The 18,350-nt window shown below is 39.7% G+C and overlaps 1 protein-coding gene across 2 annotated transcripts in view; it reads right to left on the bottom strand.

The window, feature by feature from the left end:
* Positions 1-17,182, bottom strand: part of skap1 (src kinase associated phosphoprotein 1) — a 28,545-nt gene extending 11,363 nt beyond the window's left edge. The window contains exons 1-8 of one of the 2 annotated variants that reach the window (XR_010911783.1): positions 16,909-17,182; positions 15,748-15,853; positions 15,339-15,364; positions 15,046-15,162; positions 2,698-2,778; positions 2,444-2,527; positions 2,232-2,356; positions 1,322-1,385 (exon numbers count right to left, since the gene is read on the bottom strand). Coding sequence is in view for 1 of the 2 variants with exons in the window: in XM_067487117.1 (XP_067343218.1) it covers positions 1,322-1,385; positions 2,232-2,356; positions 2,444-2,527; positions 2,698-2,778; positions 15,046-15,162; positions 15,339-15,364; positions 15,748-15,853; positions 16,909-16,948 (643 nt within the window). In the remaining variant the exon portion in view is untranslated. The remainder of the gene's footprint in view (positions 1-1,321; positions 1,386-2,231; positions 2,357-2,443; positions 2,528-2,697; positions 2,779-15,045; positions 15,163-15,338; positions 15,365-15,747; positions 15,854-16,908) is intronic. The other variant, XM_067487117.1, reaches the window with a different exon arrangement.
* Positions 17,183-18,350: the final 1,168 nt, after the last annotated feature.

Below are 18,350 nucleotides of genomic sequence, written 5' to 3'. Positions count from 1 at the left end.
AAGGCTTGGATTCAGGCTGTAAATTACTGTTTATGTCTTTCTGACTATATTTAAGGGGTTTAAAATATTGAGGTAGATATTTTTTCACTTATGCATTTATTACAGCATTACCTAGAAAATATTGTTATATGCTGGTAACAACGTGGTTATTCAATCATCTGAATAAACTGTAGAAAATGAAATCTGAATTAAACAACCTACAAGTAACTAATTTAAGGCTTATGTATGTTTTTTAAATAAAGTCATACATATAGCTCTGGAACAAGTACTGGGGATTTTCCATAACTAACGTCATTTTGTGTCGATCCAGTAATCAGTTAACTGACTACTTCTTTCCAGAAATGTTTGATTCTTCAATTTATACTGTTGTGGAAATTGTGTCTCTTTCATCACCATCATCTTTAGGTTTTCGCTAAAATCTGAATTTGGCTAGTCTGTCAGCTTACTAATTAAAACTAATAAAATAATATTGCCTCTTTTGTTGCATGTCATACCCCTCTGTCTCTGTCTGTATCTCTACTAATGCTATCAAATAAAAGGAAAACAGAAATCTTTCACTATATTTCACGAATCAGATGGCATTTCCAAGTCAAACTGCGCTGGAAGGAAGGAAGGAAGACAAACTGCAGAGTGTCTGTTACTTCCAGCAAATCACTGGCCCGGCCCGAGCCCATTTTAGTGTAGACGAGGCACGACGGCTCGCTCAGATGGAGGAGCCGTCTCATTGCAGGCGACTGGCCACTGTAACACAGGGTATCAGGTCCTCTGCCGTACACCATCGGCCAAGCAGAAATCAATGTCACTGGAGGATAACCAGAACATCTACCAATCAATTTCCTGTAAGCTGGAATTTGGTAGGAGGGTTGGGGGGGGTGGTGGAGGAGAACTAGGGCTACAGGATGGTGCATGTGAGATGGTGTATCAGGATTTGTGTGCTCAACTGCGCATTCAGTGATGGATTAAGAGGTTTTCATCTCAGTCAGAGAAGATAAAGGGCTCCCTTTCACATCTGACCTTTTCCGCCCCTCGAAAAAGCACAAGAAAACTTGAGCAGAAAATGGAGAAAGTTTTGTACTGCTTTAACTTAATTTTCCAATTAACATGTGACTTTTAAAAACTAATCTCAAGTCAATTTTATTAATAGTGCACCATATCATTTTCCATCAACATATGACATCCTCTGTCATCCCCTATCCAAAGCCTTTCATTTAGACAGGGGAATAAAAAAAAGGAGCATCCTTGGTAGAACCCACACAGCAGTAACTGCCCCTCTGGAAAAGCACACATGCAGCAGGTACTGAAGAGCAAAGTGCTTGCTTACCTTTAAGCACAAAATTGATTTGGTCCACCCATTCTCTGGCCTCTTGGGGGCTGCTGGCAGTGAACTGGATGAGGAGAGTGGCAATAATCCTGTGATTATTATCACATCTGAGGGTGTAGTTATAGTTCCTGATTTTTAATCTCAGCAGCATCTTCCACATATGTCACCTAGCTGTCTAATAAAGAAGAAAACCAACAAGGAGGAAATTCCCTCCTAAAATATCTATCAAATCTAAACACGTCTGTCACTGAAGCTTAATTATAACATACATTCTTATTAACAAGGAAAATGGTGTTATATTCAGGATGTGTGCCACAGTAAAGCCTGACGTGTACTAGATTTCTGAATCTGCTATTAAAATAATCTATTGACATCTTCCATTGTGTTGTTCTGTCCAAAGAACAGAGCACTATTACAGACGGCTTACACAGCCAGCATTATTCCCGTTGTAACGGTCTGCAGCTGTGAACATTTGTATTAACAATGACACAAACAATGTGCTGATCAATAACACCACAATACATTTTTACTAAAGGGTCATTAAATTCTAATTTTTTTTTTGTTTTGTTTTTTAAGCAAGCTATAAAGTGAGCAGAACATTTTACAGTAGAACAATAAAGTTACCGCTCTCTCGTGGTCCAACTTAATAAGGGAGACACACCGAGTGTCTCGGGTATTTATGTAGTACGATTTCTTGCCATTTATTGGATGACGTGCACTCAGATAGTATTGCTTAATGTGCAATAGGCTAAAATCAGCAAATGTATACAGGTTGTGATAAGTTGTATTTCAAGTATTTTCAATAGATAAGGACTAATTTTACCATTATCTAAAATAGTAATTATACCATTTCAACGTGTTTTCTTTGGGTTAGTACTCTGTAAAGGCTTGATGTTGTGTTAATGCAGACCTGGAAAGTCCGTCGTCCAGGTGCAAGGAGCTCGAAACAGGCATTTTTCTTGGAGTCCTTTCTCAGGGTGGTCACTAGCTGTACACTGTACTCATTGATATAAAAGGAACCCTTCTGCTGTTTATCTGTCGGAAGAGGTACAGAGGGTTGGACCTTATCTGATTCAGTTTAAGTATGTGCAAAGTTTCCGCATGTTGGCCTTTCAAACAAACCCTTTTCACTCCCAAAGTAGTAGAATATGCTATTGTTCAGGACACACCACCTCTTCTGCCACTCTGAGCCAAAGAAGCTGTGGTCTAAAGAAAGAAGTTCAGTCATAATTAATAATTCTGCACATTTTCAAATGCTCTCAATGCCTTATTTTAGTCTATTAAGGTACAAGATAGTTGTGCTCATCTTGCCTTTCATTCCACTAACACTTAAACTACTTCACATAATGCTGGGACTTCTATTCCATTTGCTATACCTCTTCGTTTCTTCTCCAAGTAGCCTTGCTTCAAGATGTTGCTAAGGTCCTGGGCTGCCACAGAAGGGATGTCCTCAAAGTCTGCGAACACAAGAAGACCAACAGCCAGTTAGGTGATACAACCGTAAGGAAAAAGTGAAAGAAATACAACTTCCCAGAGTCCACAGTCACTTTTAACTAGTCTTGTTTCCTTCAGCCAACATTAGAAAATAGAAAGATACAAAATTGATAATTAGAGAAAACAAAGAGAAAAGCAAATTCTCACATTAGAAAAGCTCGAGCTAGAAAATGTTCAGTTTTATTTTTCCTTAAACCAAACTCTTCAGAAAATCGTAAACAGCACTGACTCCTGATTTCACTTCATTCCCAAGGCATCACACAAACATGAACGTAATGAATGTAAATGCACCCCTGCTTTACTGTAGCAAACTGGGATCAATACATTTATAGTGTTGCTGAGCACTGCAGTCCATTCATCTGCTCACATTGCACTTTTAATGGGAGTTGCCTTCCTGTGGGTATTCAAACAACTCCCATCAATTTGCTAAGTCAAATTTTTAACATGATAGGACAACTGCACAACAAAAGATACTTAAGTTAATTAGTGCAGTTGATGGAAAGCAATGCACAAAGCATTTCACATGCTGTACTGTTAAGGCTACTGTTGTTACCATTTGTGCTGGAGAGATTCTTAATGAGTTTCAGGAGATGAGTTTGCGGCTTTTTTAACTGTAGGATACATGAAATCTACAGTATAAGATGTTAACTACTTGACCACTTTGGGTGGATGAACAGATGTGTTGTTGAAAACGTAAAATGGATGCAGCTCAGGTTGCGTGTACAGTCTTTCTCACTGGACTAAAAACAAAAGTATCCGGCTTTTCCATGTTTCAAAAACCAATCTAGGTTTCCTCTGAATCCATTAGTCAAGAGGCATTAGCCTCATGAAGAATAAAGCAAAGAGAGAGAAGGAACCGCCTTGTTAGTCTGAAACACAGGAACAATTTAAAGACCATTTACACTACTCAGTGTGACACCCCATTCAGACCCCTGATGACAAGGGGAATGCCTGGAGTTCATCCTCCTCAGAAGGAACCTGTTTAAATGTGGGGAAAACCCAAATATGTCATCCCATAACTGGGCCCTCTGGCTTAAACAAAGAGCATTCCCCAACTCCAGACGGAAAGCTCGTTCTCATTCATAAGAACCAGCAACATGAAAAAGCAGCCCCAGTTGAATGCTCCCTCCAACTGTGCATTTTCTCTCTGTGACAGTTGCTGTTTTAAGTCTATTCTCAGTGAGCTTTGCAAGAATAACTTGGATCTAAAGAGCCAAATAAAGCTTATACGGGCTTTTTACTTGGCCAACGCTCCAGTCCAGTGTGAGATCCAATAACCCTGCTCTGCTTCAGCTTGTGGGCCTGACGGATGAGCAGGTCATTCCAGAGCAGTGCCCCAGACACCTCACGGCACTAACACACTCACATATCATCGGCCTGCCTTTGTGGATAGACTGACCAGTGACACTATAAATACGGAGGTGCTAAGGACTTGTTTGTCAAAGAGAACCTGATTCAGTACATCATAAACAGTCATTATGCTCCTCCACCTCATCTATCCATCCGCAGTCCGTCCATTTTTTTTCCTGGGCCTGCTTCCCTGTTGCGGCCCACTTCTAATCCCCTCATCTGTCTGCTTCCCTCGCTCTTCATTTATCTCAAAGGTCGGGGCCGGCTAATAGATGAGGTGGTGTAAAATCAACACGGGATCGCTCTGATCGGCTTGAGTCAATAAACATTACACATTCATGTGCGCTTAACACTTTAACGCCAGGCGGCCTGACCTCACTTGTCCCTACTTGTACGAATTGCCAAACACGGGCACGGCCGAGCAGAATCAAACATCGACTTCCGAAGAAAATGGAAACGGGTAACCACAAGTTCTAGTTTCTTCCACGGGGTAGCAGCACAGCCTAAAAGCATCATGGTGCTTCATGCTGCCTGCTCAATCCTTGATCCCACCCAAAACAAAAGCGGAAGGCGATTGGTCCTGGGTTAACAATGCCTCCTCTAATGACAATTGCACACTAACACCTCTTTGGGACCAATGCAGCTTAAGTGGATATTCAGAGGTAATGTTATTCGAAAATGTGTAATTTAGAGCGTTAAAAAAGTCCAACACCCATCATGGTGTTTGAATTTTAGCTCAGGCACGGAGAGACACATTAATGCATCTAATTAAGGCCTCATCAAAATCACAGACAGACGGCACTCTTTCATAAAAATCATAAATTGCATTATCAATTATTCAGGGCAATGCCATGACTTCATTTTCATCCCTTTTGCGTTTTAATTAGCACCATCCACAGCTTTGGTATTGACATTAATTTGATGGCAATTTATTGATATTTCTACATAACCTATTTAGCTGAGTGCAATTACCAACAAAGAGAAGCAGATAGATGTGATGTTAGAGTCGCATTGTGTGTTTCGTAAATCAAGGTGAGGAGCTGCTACGGGCTACGCTAACTGAATCTAATGGCTCTCGGTGGTCATCACCAAGAAGAGATTTGAGTCACCCCATTTCCAAATGTAAGGAAATAATCAATGGAAATTGACCAGAGATATGTGTTTAATTGATCCTGGCAAAAGAACATTTCCACAATCAAGTTGACCTGTGTGCTGATAAGGGTTCGGCTCTGCTGCCTTTCTGAACTTGTTTTAAACTCGGAGGGGGTACACAACAATGCATCTACGCTGCCAGCGGTTCGCCACAGCTGCAATCTCTCATTTGGTTATTCACACTCTCACAGCATGGTGTTATGAGCTCAGCAGTTGATCCTGCAAGAAAAGGCTGATTTATGTTAGCATGACCAGAGGGAGTTAATGTATTCTCTCATTAAAATCCACTTTAGTTAGGCTGAAAGTCAATCAAAGGCTGGATAGAGGGTGAATCAAAATGAAGGGAAATGGTTGGGTGGGAGGACTAATATGTTACATTAGATCTAACGGTGGTCATAATGCCACAGAGATGTTATGAAAACACAAAAATGCGCTGAAGACGTTGATAGTGGCACAGAAGATGGAAATGTGGAAAAAAAAAAAGCGGCTGCTTTGTCATGTTCTCTATGAGACAGTAGGAAGACAGAGAGAGAGGAGCACTGGGAGGGTTCAGTCTCAGCAGGGCCATGTGTAGGAGTCAGAGCTACAGAAACACATGGATGTGGAGAAGCCTGTAAAATGTAGAGAAAAAGCCTTTTATCATTACATAAAAATTAGGCTTGTGGAAAAGCATTTAGTTTCATTTTTTTTCCTTTAGCTGTTGAGTGCAGCTTTTTCATGTTTTAAAATTTAATCCACTGAACATTTATCCCAACATTTCTATTTAGGGAACTTTACAACTTTGAACTACAATGTGTGTTGCTAGAAGAATTATTTTTAATGTTTTGATTTATGATCTGCTCCGTTATCTATTGAACAAGTGTGTGTGTGTGTGTGTGGTGCATTTGCTTTATTTGCCTTAAAGACTCTGGTTCCGTGTGTTTCTTAGGGAATACACTGTGTGCCGTGCTTCTAATGTGTCACAATCTGTTTTTCCATTTATTGAACATTCATATAATTGTTCTGATGACTAATGATAATTTTAATTATCACTTAATCTTGAATTTTTCTTTTTACCTAATGTGTAAACGGTTAGTTCTAGGAAATGTTCCCATGACATAATCAAACTACTTATCTTTCCAAACAACCGTCCGATACCCAAACATGTATATTGTTTATTGTTACAAACTAATATTAATATTAAAATTGACATTGCAAATTTACAAAATCAAACAACTCTATTTTGGACTCTACCTAATAACATAGCATAATAATCTTAGAAAATCTGGCAAGCTAGCATCACAATAAAGTTATATCATAAATCAGATCTCCTATAAAATTAAGTGTCTTATTAAATGAGACGTCGTTACTTTTAAATTCAAGGACAAGAGAAAAAACTAAATACTTACAGTATGTCACAGTATTTACTTGTATTGATAAGAAGGTTTACGTGATAAAAATAAAAAAGTCTCTCTTCAATACACCATGGGCTTAGAGAGGAGGTGACACCCTACAGTACAGGTAGGAATCAAACTTCTTTCTCCTTTACTCAGTCCTAAAGCATGGGGGCTATCACAGTGCCTTTCTATGCCAGAGGTATTGCACTGAATGCAACATCAGGGGGCAGGACCTGACCCCCATGTGAACTCTGCTGATGAGGTGAAACAGAAGGCAGAAAGAGGCTCCCCCGGCCCTAAGGGGGCTGCGGGGAGGAATGCTGCTGATTCTACAGGCAAAACGAGCGCGACCACAATCCCCTTCGATAGTGGGCTTGATTAGGAAAAAGGATTCACTCAGTGCACCTTCACCCACCCGGTGCTCAATCTGCACGCAGGCCAAAGCTAAATTGATACATTTTTCCTCATTACAGTAGGAGGCCTTTGCTGCACGTCCCTCCAGCAAAGCAGCCGTCAGAAGGGAGGATAGAGACTGAGAGGCACTGAGGTTAAGGGCAGAAAGTCTCCCTTGCCCTCCTCTCCACCCCCTGATTTGATTAGGACTTCAGTCATCAATACATAAACCGTGTTTAGAACCTCCTAATGCATGTGTTTGAACCAAAGAAAACATGCAGCACATTATATCAGACTGCATAATGCCTGTATCATCATCTAATAATGCTAAATGCGAACAGGAATTTATACAGGACCGATTTTTTTTTTTAAGGATTTCTTTATAAATCAGGAATGTCAATCGGGTTAAACAACAAATCCCTGATTTTGGATAAAAGCCTTGGCCAGAAATTATTGGGTAATTATTTTATGTCTTTCTTTCAATGACCTGGAGTCCGAAAATCGATTAAACTGCAACTACATGCCATGCAGAGGCATCTAGTGTTTGCCTTTCCTATATCGTCTGATTTTTTTCTGTTAGGCTTTGATGCAGTGTGAATGAAAAAAATAAATGTTTCTGCACCTCTACGCAGAAATAGATGTCAAGCCATTCTGGGCTCCGCTTTGCTCTATTCCTACATTCAAACATGACAGGCCGGCCACTGTAAAGACACTAAGGGGCTAAATTTACTATGTGACATCGGCTTCCCCCTGGGCAGCCATAAGCAGTGTCTACAGCAATCCTGAATTTCCCTTTTCTAGATTTACTACCACTATTCAAATACTTAACTGCAGATACAATGATCCTCTAATCGCTGGGGATGGTTTTCAGCTGCTTCACTGACAGAAGGAAAAAGAAAAAAAGGAAAAAGAAAAAAAGAAAACATTGGTAAGAATACAAATATCAACAATAGAGGAGTTCGGGCCCACCGGAGTGCCTGCATATCTCTGATAAAAACAGGATATAACACAATCAACGACAGAGCCCAGAGGGAAAAACACTCGGAGAAAATCAACACACTCCACCTCTGAATCTACAGTTATGGCAACTTTAAAATGCTTCTGTTATTTCCATCAAAATGCTTTAAATAACATTTTTTTTTTGCAATAATGGTAAATAAATGTATTTGCGAGCACAATGTCACTGCAAGTGTGCTTTCTTTCTATGTGTATTCCATTTTTATGGAATCACTTATACTTTATAGTTATTGCTGTTAGATATTGTGCCAGTAAACAATTAGATGTTGCTATTAGCTTTGGGTCATTTCATAAATTATCATGAAGTCCATAGGCAGCAGGTGTTAGAGAAAAAAGGTTTTGTTAAGGCAAAAACGTCCAAATGCTCATCAAAATTAGTGTCAGTGCTTAAATCTCAGGCGGGAGTTTCCCTAGAAATAACTGACCAAGGTAATTTTCAGTAGATTTAATAATCATATAATTCAAGACAACTGATCATTCTGATTCAATATTTTTTCTCTTTTCAAAGCCATCAGAAATGTTATTGTTTTAAAATTTAATTCTTACAATTGGTTGCAGACCTGCAATTAATTCATATAATTATTATTGTGGTATATTCATAAAATACTAAAAATAATGGATAATAAGTAATTGATTTGGCCTTTTTTTTTGGAACAAATTAAAGTGTGTTTGCATTTGATGTTTAGTTTGTTTTCCAATTTTGCTTAAAAAAAAAGGGTTAAAATAGTTGCAATTAAATAACTTGTGTCTATTGTTTTATATTCTTAATATGTAATTTAATTTAAAAATAGTTTTAAGAATTTGAAATAATCAGGTCAAAGTTAAATAATTTTTTTTATACTCAACTATTTATATTTTATTTTTACGAGTTGTTTTAAACTCACCTTTGTTTTGTTAAAAAAAAAAAACAGACACAAAGTCAAATTTAAGTTTTTTGCAATGCGCGATTCAGTGGGAAACAGCAAATCAACCCCTGTGGCAGAAACTGCCTCAGAAGTCCCTTAAAACTGATTGTTTAACAATATACAAATGTAATATATGAAATTAAATAAAACCACAAAGTTGATAATTATTTCTTTCTAATGTTTTTAGAATTGTAAATTTATGTTTGCACATAAAACTTTTTTCCAGAATTACTATCACTAGACACAGATGACTTTAATTTGAAAAGCCAAATGTTTTAGACGTTAATTTATTTTTGACAATTAATAAAATGCTGCCACTTTAGTTGTGATCACAGGAATTTATATTGTAAAGTTAATTATCTCAGTGCATCTAATTGTTTTTCTTTTTTAACTGTATGCACGCTGCCAAAATTTCTGAACAATAAAACGTGTTCCCAAATGTCTGCTGTCTATTCCACAGAGTTATTTCTTTGAGCTGACTTACAGCATGGGTCAGTATAAATCATCAGTAAGAATTTCCATTGTAGAGGAGCTGCACACAAGCCCACGGCAGCCCTGTCCCACTTGGCACACATAAACAGTGCTGACTTCTCCCAACCGTGCGGAAATCCCGGTATAAAGAGGGATGCATCCTCAACATCCTCGAATAACTCCACAAGGGCATGTTAATGACCTGAAAGTGCTACATTACAGCAACAATTAAACACAGGGATCCCAGAGGCATTGGAAGCAGTCGTGTCACTGTCTGTGTACAGGCCAACACATCTCTCCCATCTCCATTTATTTCCCTAAGAAATCAGCGGGGCCACCTGGGCTTGGCATTGAAACTTCATTCATCTCCAGAAATGGATTCCAGTGGAGGGCAAAATCAAATTCTCATTTGCAAGGCGGGGGGGAAAGAGAGGGAGTGAATGCGGGAGGTACCTGGGAACGCTAACCTCTGGGTGAACCCGCTGCATCTGATAGTTTTGCTATTTGTCTGTGACATTGACAGCTCTGGGGGAGATTAGGAGCCACCCTGCCCCAGCGTTCCACTTTGCATTCTGCCTATGTGCTGCTTTACAGATGGACTGCTGCACATTTACCTTCGCCTGTTTTCCCTGGGTTTCAACATGGCGCTACACCAGAGGCAATGGAGGGATGTAATTATATGCAATGCAACAATAAAACAAAGCAAATGAGGGGAGAGCTGCTTCACAGGGCTGACAAAACCAGGAGGATGCAGAAAGTACACAGTGTGGCTCTTGGTGGGGGTGTAGCTGGAGATGAGAGTGATGGATGCCCTTCGGTTAAATACGTCCAAATCCCCCCTTCAAGCCGTTCTCTTCTTGCCAGGCAGTGTGAGTGAGTGTGTGAGAGAGAGTGTACAAGATTAATAGTGTAAACAGCAAGAGGGAGAGAGGGAGAGAAAAGCAGCCGCGAGAGACAGAGAGAGAGGGAGAGAGAGAGAGAAAGAGAGAGAGAGAGAGAGAGAGAGAGAGAGAGAGAGGGGGAGAGAGAGAGAGAGAAAGACTATCAGCATCTGCAGCAGCACAGTAGCCCTAGGGGAATAGTATGAACTTTTGAACCCTGATGGCGAGCAGTCGCAGCGAAGCACAGCTCCTGATTCGTAATGTGTGTGTGTATTTCTAGAAGAGCACACAGGCAAGCAAGAGAGAGGAGAGCAAAGGAGAGTGAAGGGGAATGAGGAAGAGTGGAGGTCATTAACATATTCCTCGCTTCCTCGCAAACGAGCAGCCTCTATCCAAATGTCACAAAATCCATACACCAGTGAACGCGGTGAAAAATTAATCTCCAGGCAGATATTCTGACGGATAGATACAGTAGATGACTATCACAAAGTCCAAAGGAACTTTGTAACCGATGGTTGTTGTGTGACAGGAAAGCCAATCATTCAGACAACTTTGGATTGAGACAGGAAACAGGTTGGGGAAAGCAAGAGGACAAAGGTGAAAAGTTCATCACCTGAGGAGACGGCATGATCACAGGCTAACAAACAAGCACGGAAATTGCCCAGCAAAATCCTGCACTGCTGCATTTAAAACAAGATACACCGACAACTGCAATTAAGTTGTTTAATTAGAAACGTCTCCTCATTTTCATTCTTCCTGTCTGTGAAGCACCCAGAAATTTTTTCTTTTCCATTGGTTAATTTGACATCTCACACACACACAAACACACACACAAAGACCAGTTGGCACCTAAAACATGGCTGCTCAACCACGTAATGGAGCATCAATTCATAAGCTGGCATCGTTTTCCCTATGTGACTAGCCAAGAGGCACCCAAGCATGCACCCACAAAAAAACTTCACATAATACAGCTTTGTCAAGCTTCAGCCAAAAATGACAACATTTTGATTTAATATTCTATTTACTAGCAATGTGTAATAATGTTGTTACTGTGCACTGGCTCCTCATATTTAAATGAGAAATAGGCAACATTTCAAATTGGTTATCTTACTGCACTCTATTGCCAGTAATTGGTTTAGGAAATTGGGCCAGTGCAGTAATCACAGACAGAACTGGCTTTTTCTTAAATAGGCCTACACACACCTGTGTATAGAGCTGAAAACAGGAGTTGAAAAATGAGTTATATTATAATACACACTAAAATCCCAATCCTTCATTTGTTCCAGCCTCTCACTTTTAAGCATATCAAACTTTTTTTTACTTCTCAAATAAAATATTGGACAAATTTTGGACATTTTAGTAGATCAAAATAATAATTGATTAATTGAATAAAACAAAATAAGCGACATAATGATCAAATCAACTGCTAGTCGCAGCCCTACCTGCCTTTTTGTCAAATTAAATGATCTTCAAGACATTTCTTACAAATCTGACAATATATTTTATATATATATATATATATATATATATATATATATATATATATATATATATATATATATATATATATATACACACACACACACACATACACACACACAATAAATAATCACACTGTAAGTCTGATCATGCTTAAATAAACAAACATCAATCACCAGTGGATACAGTGATGTTATATTGCAAAAAATAACCTACACATGAAACTTTTACAAATACATCATATATCCGCATCAGAGCAAATACAGGCTCCATGATACATTATAGCGGAATCATTGCGATCACAAAGACGATGAGGGAGATGTATCAAAAGCGCCATCTTTTCTGCACGGCTCCTGAAACAAAGCTCTTCCTGCAGCACTCTGTCATCACTGCAGCTTCCCAGCAAACATCCCCGAGCTCCCAGCAGTGCTCCCCAATCAAAGGAAAACAAACAGGCCATTTCGACTTCGTAAACTTGACCTGCAAACAGCATGACTGGGCTAAAAGACCCACATCTCCAGCTGTCTCCTGGGGTCTGTTTGAGTATGCGTGCGTGCGTCTTTAAGGGCATGTGTGAGAGATTTTGCATGCGGTTTTTTTTTTTTGCATTTTTTTTTTTTATTAATGTATGCAAAATTTACTAGAACGGTGAAGAATGTGTGATGGAGGGGGTGAAAAATAGATTCCTTCAAATGTGTGTGAGCTTCAAATAGCACTGAGAGAGTGGGAGGTTGCTAAAGGGGGCAGACAAGGCTGGGGTGAGGCTGCAGGCGCGGTCAGGTCACCGGTGCGGTCGGAGGGTGAAACTCAGTTCACATTACCATGCAGACACTCGGGCTAACAATGGAGGTTCCATCTGTTCCTGTCAGCCATTACAAATCTGGTGTCACCTAGTGCGCTGAAGACAACAGACCACCGCATCTAATCAAATGGCACAGGCTCCTCCTGCATGTAAAAGCAGCCATCGACTTCACACTCACTCACTCTCTGGTTAGGGAACAGAGAGCAGCGAAGGCAGGCAGTCGATTACCACGGATAATATATTCTCCAAGTCACAAAGTCTCTATTGTGTACAGTAGGTGCAAATAAAATGATACAATTAAACTCAAAAAGGAAAAAAAAAAAAAGAAAACTGATTCTGTTACCTTCTTATAGCCAAACGTTATTTTGTGAATCCCAGTGCCATCATTTATTTTCACACACAAAAAAAAAGCTAATCCACAGATTTTGCCATTAAAAGCAATAAAAGAAATTTTAAATCATCTCTATGGATGACTCTTCCTCCTAAAATGTCACTGATTTCATTAAGTGGCCATGCCATTATTTTCCACAAACACTCCCTCTACCCTTGAAACAGACCGCCCAGCAGAAAAGTGTGAGCCGTTTCTTTCAGCTGGCAGTGAACAGAGAATGAACTATGAACTCCACATGCCCTTTAAGTGAGGACACAGGCCGTTCACTACGCTAACATGGTCACAGTCCTGCAGCAATAAAAAGACACAATTTCCCCGAGGTGGACATTTTTCTCACCGAATCAAACGTTATCATTATTGATCCAACTGCGAAGTGTGTGTTATTTTAAGTGTAGTTTTAGTATCGACAGGCGTCCGTTGTTGATATTAAAAGAAAAATGCAAATGAGAGAAAAAAAAAACCAAAACTTTCTCGTGGTGCTGCATTATTGGTTATTTCACAAATTTGACATCGACAATGGCGCGACATCCTATTCGAATTTTAACAACTATGATGTTCCACATTAACAGACGGCATAGTTTATAGTTGGGTGTGCCAACATCATAGCCTTAAGGGGAATTTCTTAAGTGTTTTATAGTTTGATTTTGTTTGTTTCCCCAAGGAAATCTCGCCTTGTTTATTCTGAAATGAACAATTTCAAAAAATGAATTATCATTGTTTTGTGGCCTATGTTTCTACCATCTGTCCTGATGTGTTTACTCAATTTTTCCGAAGTTGCACAGTAAAGCAGCAGTTAGTCTTCTGTGGGCAGAAGAGTTCATTAAGCCATTTCCATATAAGGGGATCGTTTTTGACTACATCCAGCTGGCATTAAATACCAGTATCACAAAATGAATGCAAACGATGACAACATATTTTTTTTGCTCTTATTGGGAAATTCCACATTGTGGCAGCTTCACCTCAGTAAAAAGAGCAACAAAAAAAAAAAAAAAAGAGCACAGGGTAGAAATTGGTACCTGGGGCAGCCAATTCAATAATGCCCACCTGCGGCATGTCACGTCAAGGGCTATTAGCTGGCGCGTAGTGTCAGAAATACAAAAAGTCTGAACATAAGGCAGGGCAAGTCTGAGAAGGGAAGATAGAGAGAAAGATTGATAAAGGGAGAGAGGGATAGAACACACATGGCCCCTCAGGTACAGTGTTGTATTTCCAACTCAGTTGTGAAAGAATAGAGGGACTCAGGGTCAATCAATCACTGCATTAGCCTGGAGCTGCAAAGCCTCCTCTCTGTGTGGGCTGCCTCCATGCCTCCCACAGTCTACACATACAGCTCAAGGGGAAAGACAGGAAGCAGAGCATCTGCCACTGGAGGGAGCTCTAGGTCACCATTCAGGTCTTTGTGATCCACCAGCCCCTTTTTTTTCCCAGTATCAGGAGTATCAGGCCTACCTGCACTAGCCAGTAGGGGGAGGAGAGGGAGGAATAGTTTCTGATGTCAGTGGAGCCAGGCAACAAGGTAGGAGGCCAGGCAGAAGGGGGAAATTTCCCACATGTGTTCTATGATTTCAAATGAAGAAGACGAGCAAGTAAATAACCTAAAAGCTCTGCCTGAGCTTCCTGTGCAAAGATGGGTACTGTGTTCTAACTGCATTTCATACATTTTCGTTCTGCAAGCCTGCAATGTCTCCTGTGACAATGACTCCTTTTAACCTTTTCTTTTGTGGTTGCAACAGCATTCTTTAGGCCTTCAGCAGAAACACATTGACAAGCACGTCTACAGAAAACTGCAGACCTGTAGGTGTCGTTATAGAGGTTAAAGTTTCACCCCACGGTCCAATGTTAATTTATGGTATGAGCTGAAAACCACATATTATATGAGCAGTGTCTGCTGATCAAGTTCAAAATTCCTTTTGAGACAACCACACACACACACACAAAAAAAAAACAACTTCATATATCTCTCTCACACACATACACACGGGGAATAAGAGGCACAGTCTATAGTTAACTTACACTCTGGGGGTCCATCATCCTGGTAGTCAGAGGCTACAGAGGCGTCGTCAGATTGGGCAGAACGACCCAGACTGGAGCTGCGGTTGTCATCAGAACCATCTTCTTCCCTGAGGTCGGCTGAACATGTGGAACAGTGAGAAATAAAGCAAATACCAATAAGTAAAGTAAGAAGAGACTTTCATGGCCGAACTTGTACTTTAGCATTTGTACACGTTATAGGTGACTGTACACATAGGTTACCCAATGTAATCAGTATAGATAAAGTACTTTTATGTGGGTGTAATTTAACTCACATGGGTAGGGGAACTCCTGAGGGTTTCTGCAAAATTACAAAAGACATATATCAAAAGCTCTTGTACTCAAATGCAAATTCTTCTGTATTTTTTCTGTATTTTAACACAACTTGGCTCCAAGACTTTGTGTAAAATTCAGTAATTGTTTCCTGCATAGAAGACCACAAAACCACAACTTGTGTTTGCCAGAGCAGGCCTCGGTTATCATGCAGTGCAGGCAACACCAGTGGAGATGCGTTTCCGGTGTACGCTATTGCACCTCATGTCGGTTTTTGGGTTCGTGAATTGTTCAGCCTGCTTGGATTTAAAATCACTTTAAAATTAAATGATTCTGCCCCTGACAAGTGAAGCAACTTTCTGTCTCTTGCTATAAATGGCTTCAATGCCGTTATTGGAGGTGAAATCCTACCTTGCATGGACAACCCTGAAGTTATTTAGTAAGACTTTCCGTGTCTCTTGGACACTTTCGGTGAGGTTTTCATCTTCAAGGACCTCTGATACAAACAACTCGCAGTCTGAGAAGAACAGAAATCATTTTAAGCATTCATGAAATTGTTTTTGAAGCGCTTTCAGGGTAATAAGCTGAGGACAGAGTAGGAGCGTGAAGAATTTCAAATCAAGATGCACAAAAATATCATCAAGTTTAAATGGATTGTTAAACGTGGAATGCTCAAAAACAGCGTCTTCTATTAAGATAAATTCTCACAAGTCGCAGGTCTCAGCTCAAATACAGTCACCTTTGTAGGGTCTGATGGTAATGACACGTCATGACCTTGGAGCATAAAATTCTAAAAGTCTAAAAGTTTTAGAAGTAATGTATGTTATTTTATGTTTGAAACTGGGTGGTGTGACCACTTTACCATTTTACGGGAGATGGACACAATAACATAACCTTTGAAGTGTAAAAGCTCTTACATTTTCATTGGCTTCACCTGGCTTCTTAATGTTTCTGAAACGTACAGAAATATGAAAACTAGAATGGTGACTGACACTAAATTATTTCCTAATGGCCAATTTAATCAAATTATGAAGCTAATTTTTGTAGGGCTTGACCTCTGTAAAAAATATCCAAAGGCATTTTTAAATAAGTGGCTTATCATCTCTTTCTATTAACACTTATATTATATTTACAATAAAGTAACGTGAGCCTCGACTTTATGACACTGTAGTGAAAAACAGGTTGGCCAACATCACTTATCTGATTCAATTTCTTTATGTCCTCACTCCGATGTTACACAAATATACGGAAATATGCAAATATTATTCCAAAGGCCGTGTTTGCTGGCCTGGCAGAACATGCAAATGTAATAAATGCCTTTGTGCCACCGTGTTGGGAGCGGTTTACGGTACATCACAGCAGTCTGGAAACATGACGTTGTCCACGTTCTAGTGTTTGCTTTTGTTTGTTCGATTAGAATTAATAGTAAGTAGGATCATTTTAAGAGCGAGAAAGAGAAGAAAGGAATCATTACAATTTGTACATTTTACATTTTGCTAGAATATGATTTTAAAACAGAAGTGCACTGCTTGAAACAAATAGAATTCCAAATATAACAAATAAAGAGATTACCATCCAAAAGTCTCCTGATGTCAATCGGGATTGTCCCCATGCCTTAGTTTGATTTGTCCAACTCAAGACCCTTTGGTTCACTGACTGTTCTTTTTCTGTCCCCCTTCACACTTTGCTTTTTACTCCATAAAGCAGCCTATGTATACACAGTCAGTCATATTGTTACAGCTTCATGACACACAAACGAGTGACTGACACACACTTATAAAAGACTAACTGGCAGAGCATCAAGCCACCTGTGTCCTTCTGCTCTGTAACATAACTTCCGTGCATGCATCGAGATTTGCACGAAATAGGGCGGTGCAGCTTTTTACACATGACAACTTCCTCTACACTCTCGCTTCTGAAACACAGCAGATGACAGGATTTGACTGACGGTGAAAAAAGCCCTTTGTCTGAAACTGCTGCAAAGCTTATCCGGAGTAGGGGCCACAGTCCTTTTCACAGGCCACTTCAAGCAGCACTGGGCCTCGGTGAATTTGTTCTTTTAAATCAAACCTGTAAATAATAATATGACTGGTGCCTACAGCCAAAATAACCTCTGCTGTGTGTGTGTGTGTGTGTGTGTGTGTGTATCAGAGCAGAGTAAGTTTCACTGAGAGAAAGCCAAGCAGACAGACAGAGCTCTTTTTCACAGCATTAACTGTTAAACAGATACATGTCTGAAAGGGGAGTTTTCTCTAATTCTCTATTCCAATCAACTGTAACAGGGTTACTTAGGTCAACAAAGTACCACATTATTAAAAAAAACAAAAAACTATATCAGTCATCAATATGGGATTCTCCTTAGAATATCAACTGAAAAAAAAAAATGCTTCTCAAACATTAAGGTCAGGGCTGCGTGTGGGGGTCCCTGATTTCCAAATGGGGTCCCTAGAAATACCCTGACCAAACCAAAATCTGTTACGATAATATGAGGAGACGTCAGACAAAGCAACCAAGCAAAAAGCAGGTCACCAGACAAATTACTCAGCATTAGCTGTAGATTAACCACAGGAGCCACCTGCAGCTGCAAAAACCGACCAGTTTATCGACAGAAAATTCATCTGAACCTATTTTAATAGTCACATAATGCCTAAAATGCCAAAGCGCTGCTGGTTTCAGCTTCTCAAATTAAAGATCTGGGGCTTTTTAAGTGTCATACGGGATATTAAATTGATCATCTTTGGCTTGTGGGCTGTTTGCCAGACAATACATGTGAAGACATCGACTTGAGACGCTAATGTGTCTAAAGGTTTTTGGTCATGTTTTGCTTTTGGCCTAAAAACCTGTGTATGTGTGTGCAAACTGTCCCAGCTTAGCAGTGACACAAACAGAAATATATATTAACCAATATGTCTTCTACGAGATGTAGAATAAAGAAAAGCCAAAAGAAAACACGTGAGACATTCGCCTGAATAGTAGAAATGTTCACTCATGTTAGTCAAAGGCAAATGCTAATG

Source organism: Channa argus, chromosome 20 (assembly GCF_033026475.1).
Source record: "Channa argus isolate prfri chromosome 20, Channa argus male v1.0, whole genome shotgun sequence".
In the NCBI taxonomy this organism is placed as follows: Eukaryota; Metazoa; Chordata; class Actinopteri; order Anabantiformes; family Channidae; genus Channa; species Channa argus.
Note: the sequence above shows the minus strand (reverse complement) of the source record. Positions and strands in the feature narration are given on the sequence as shown.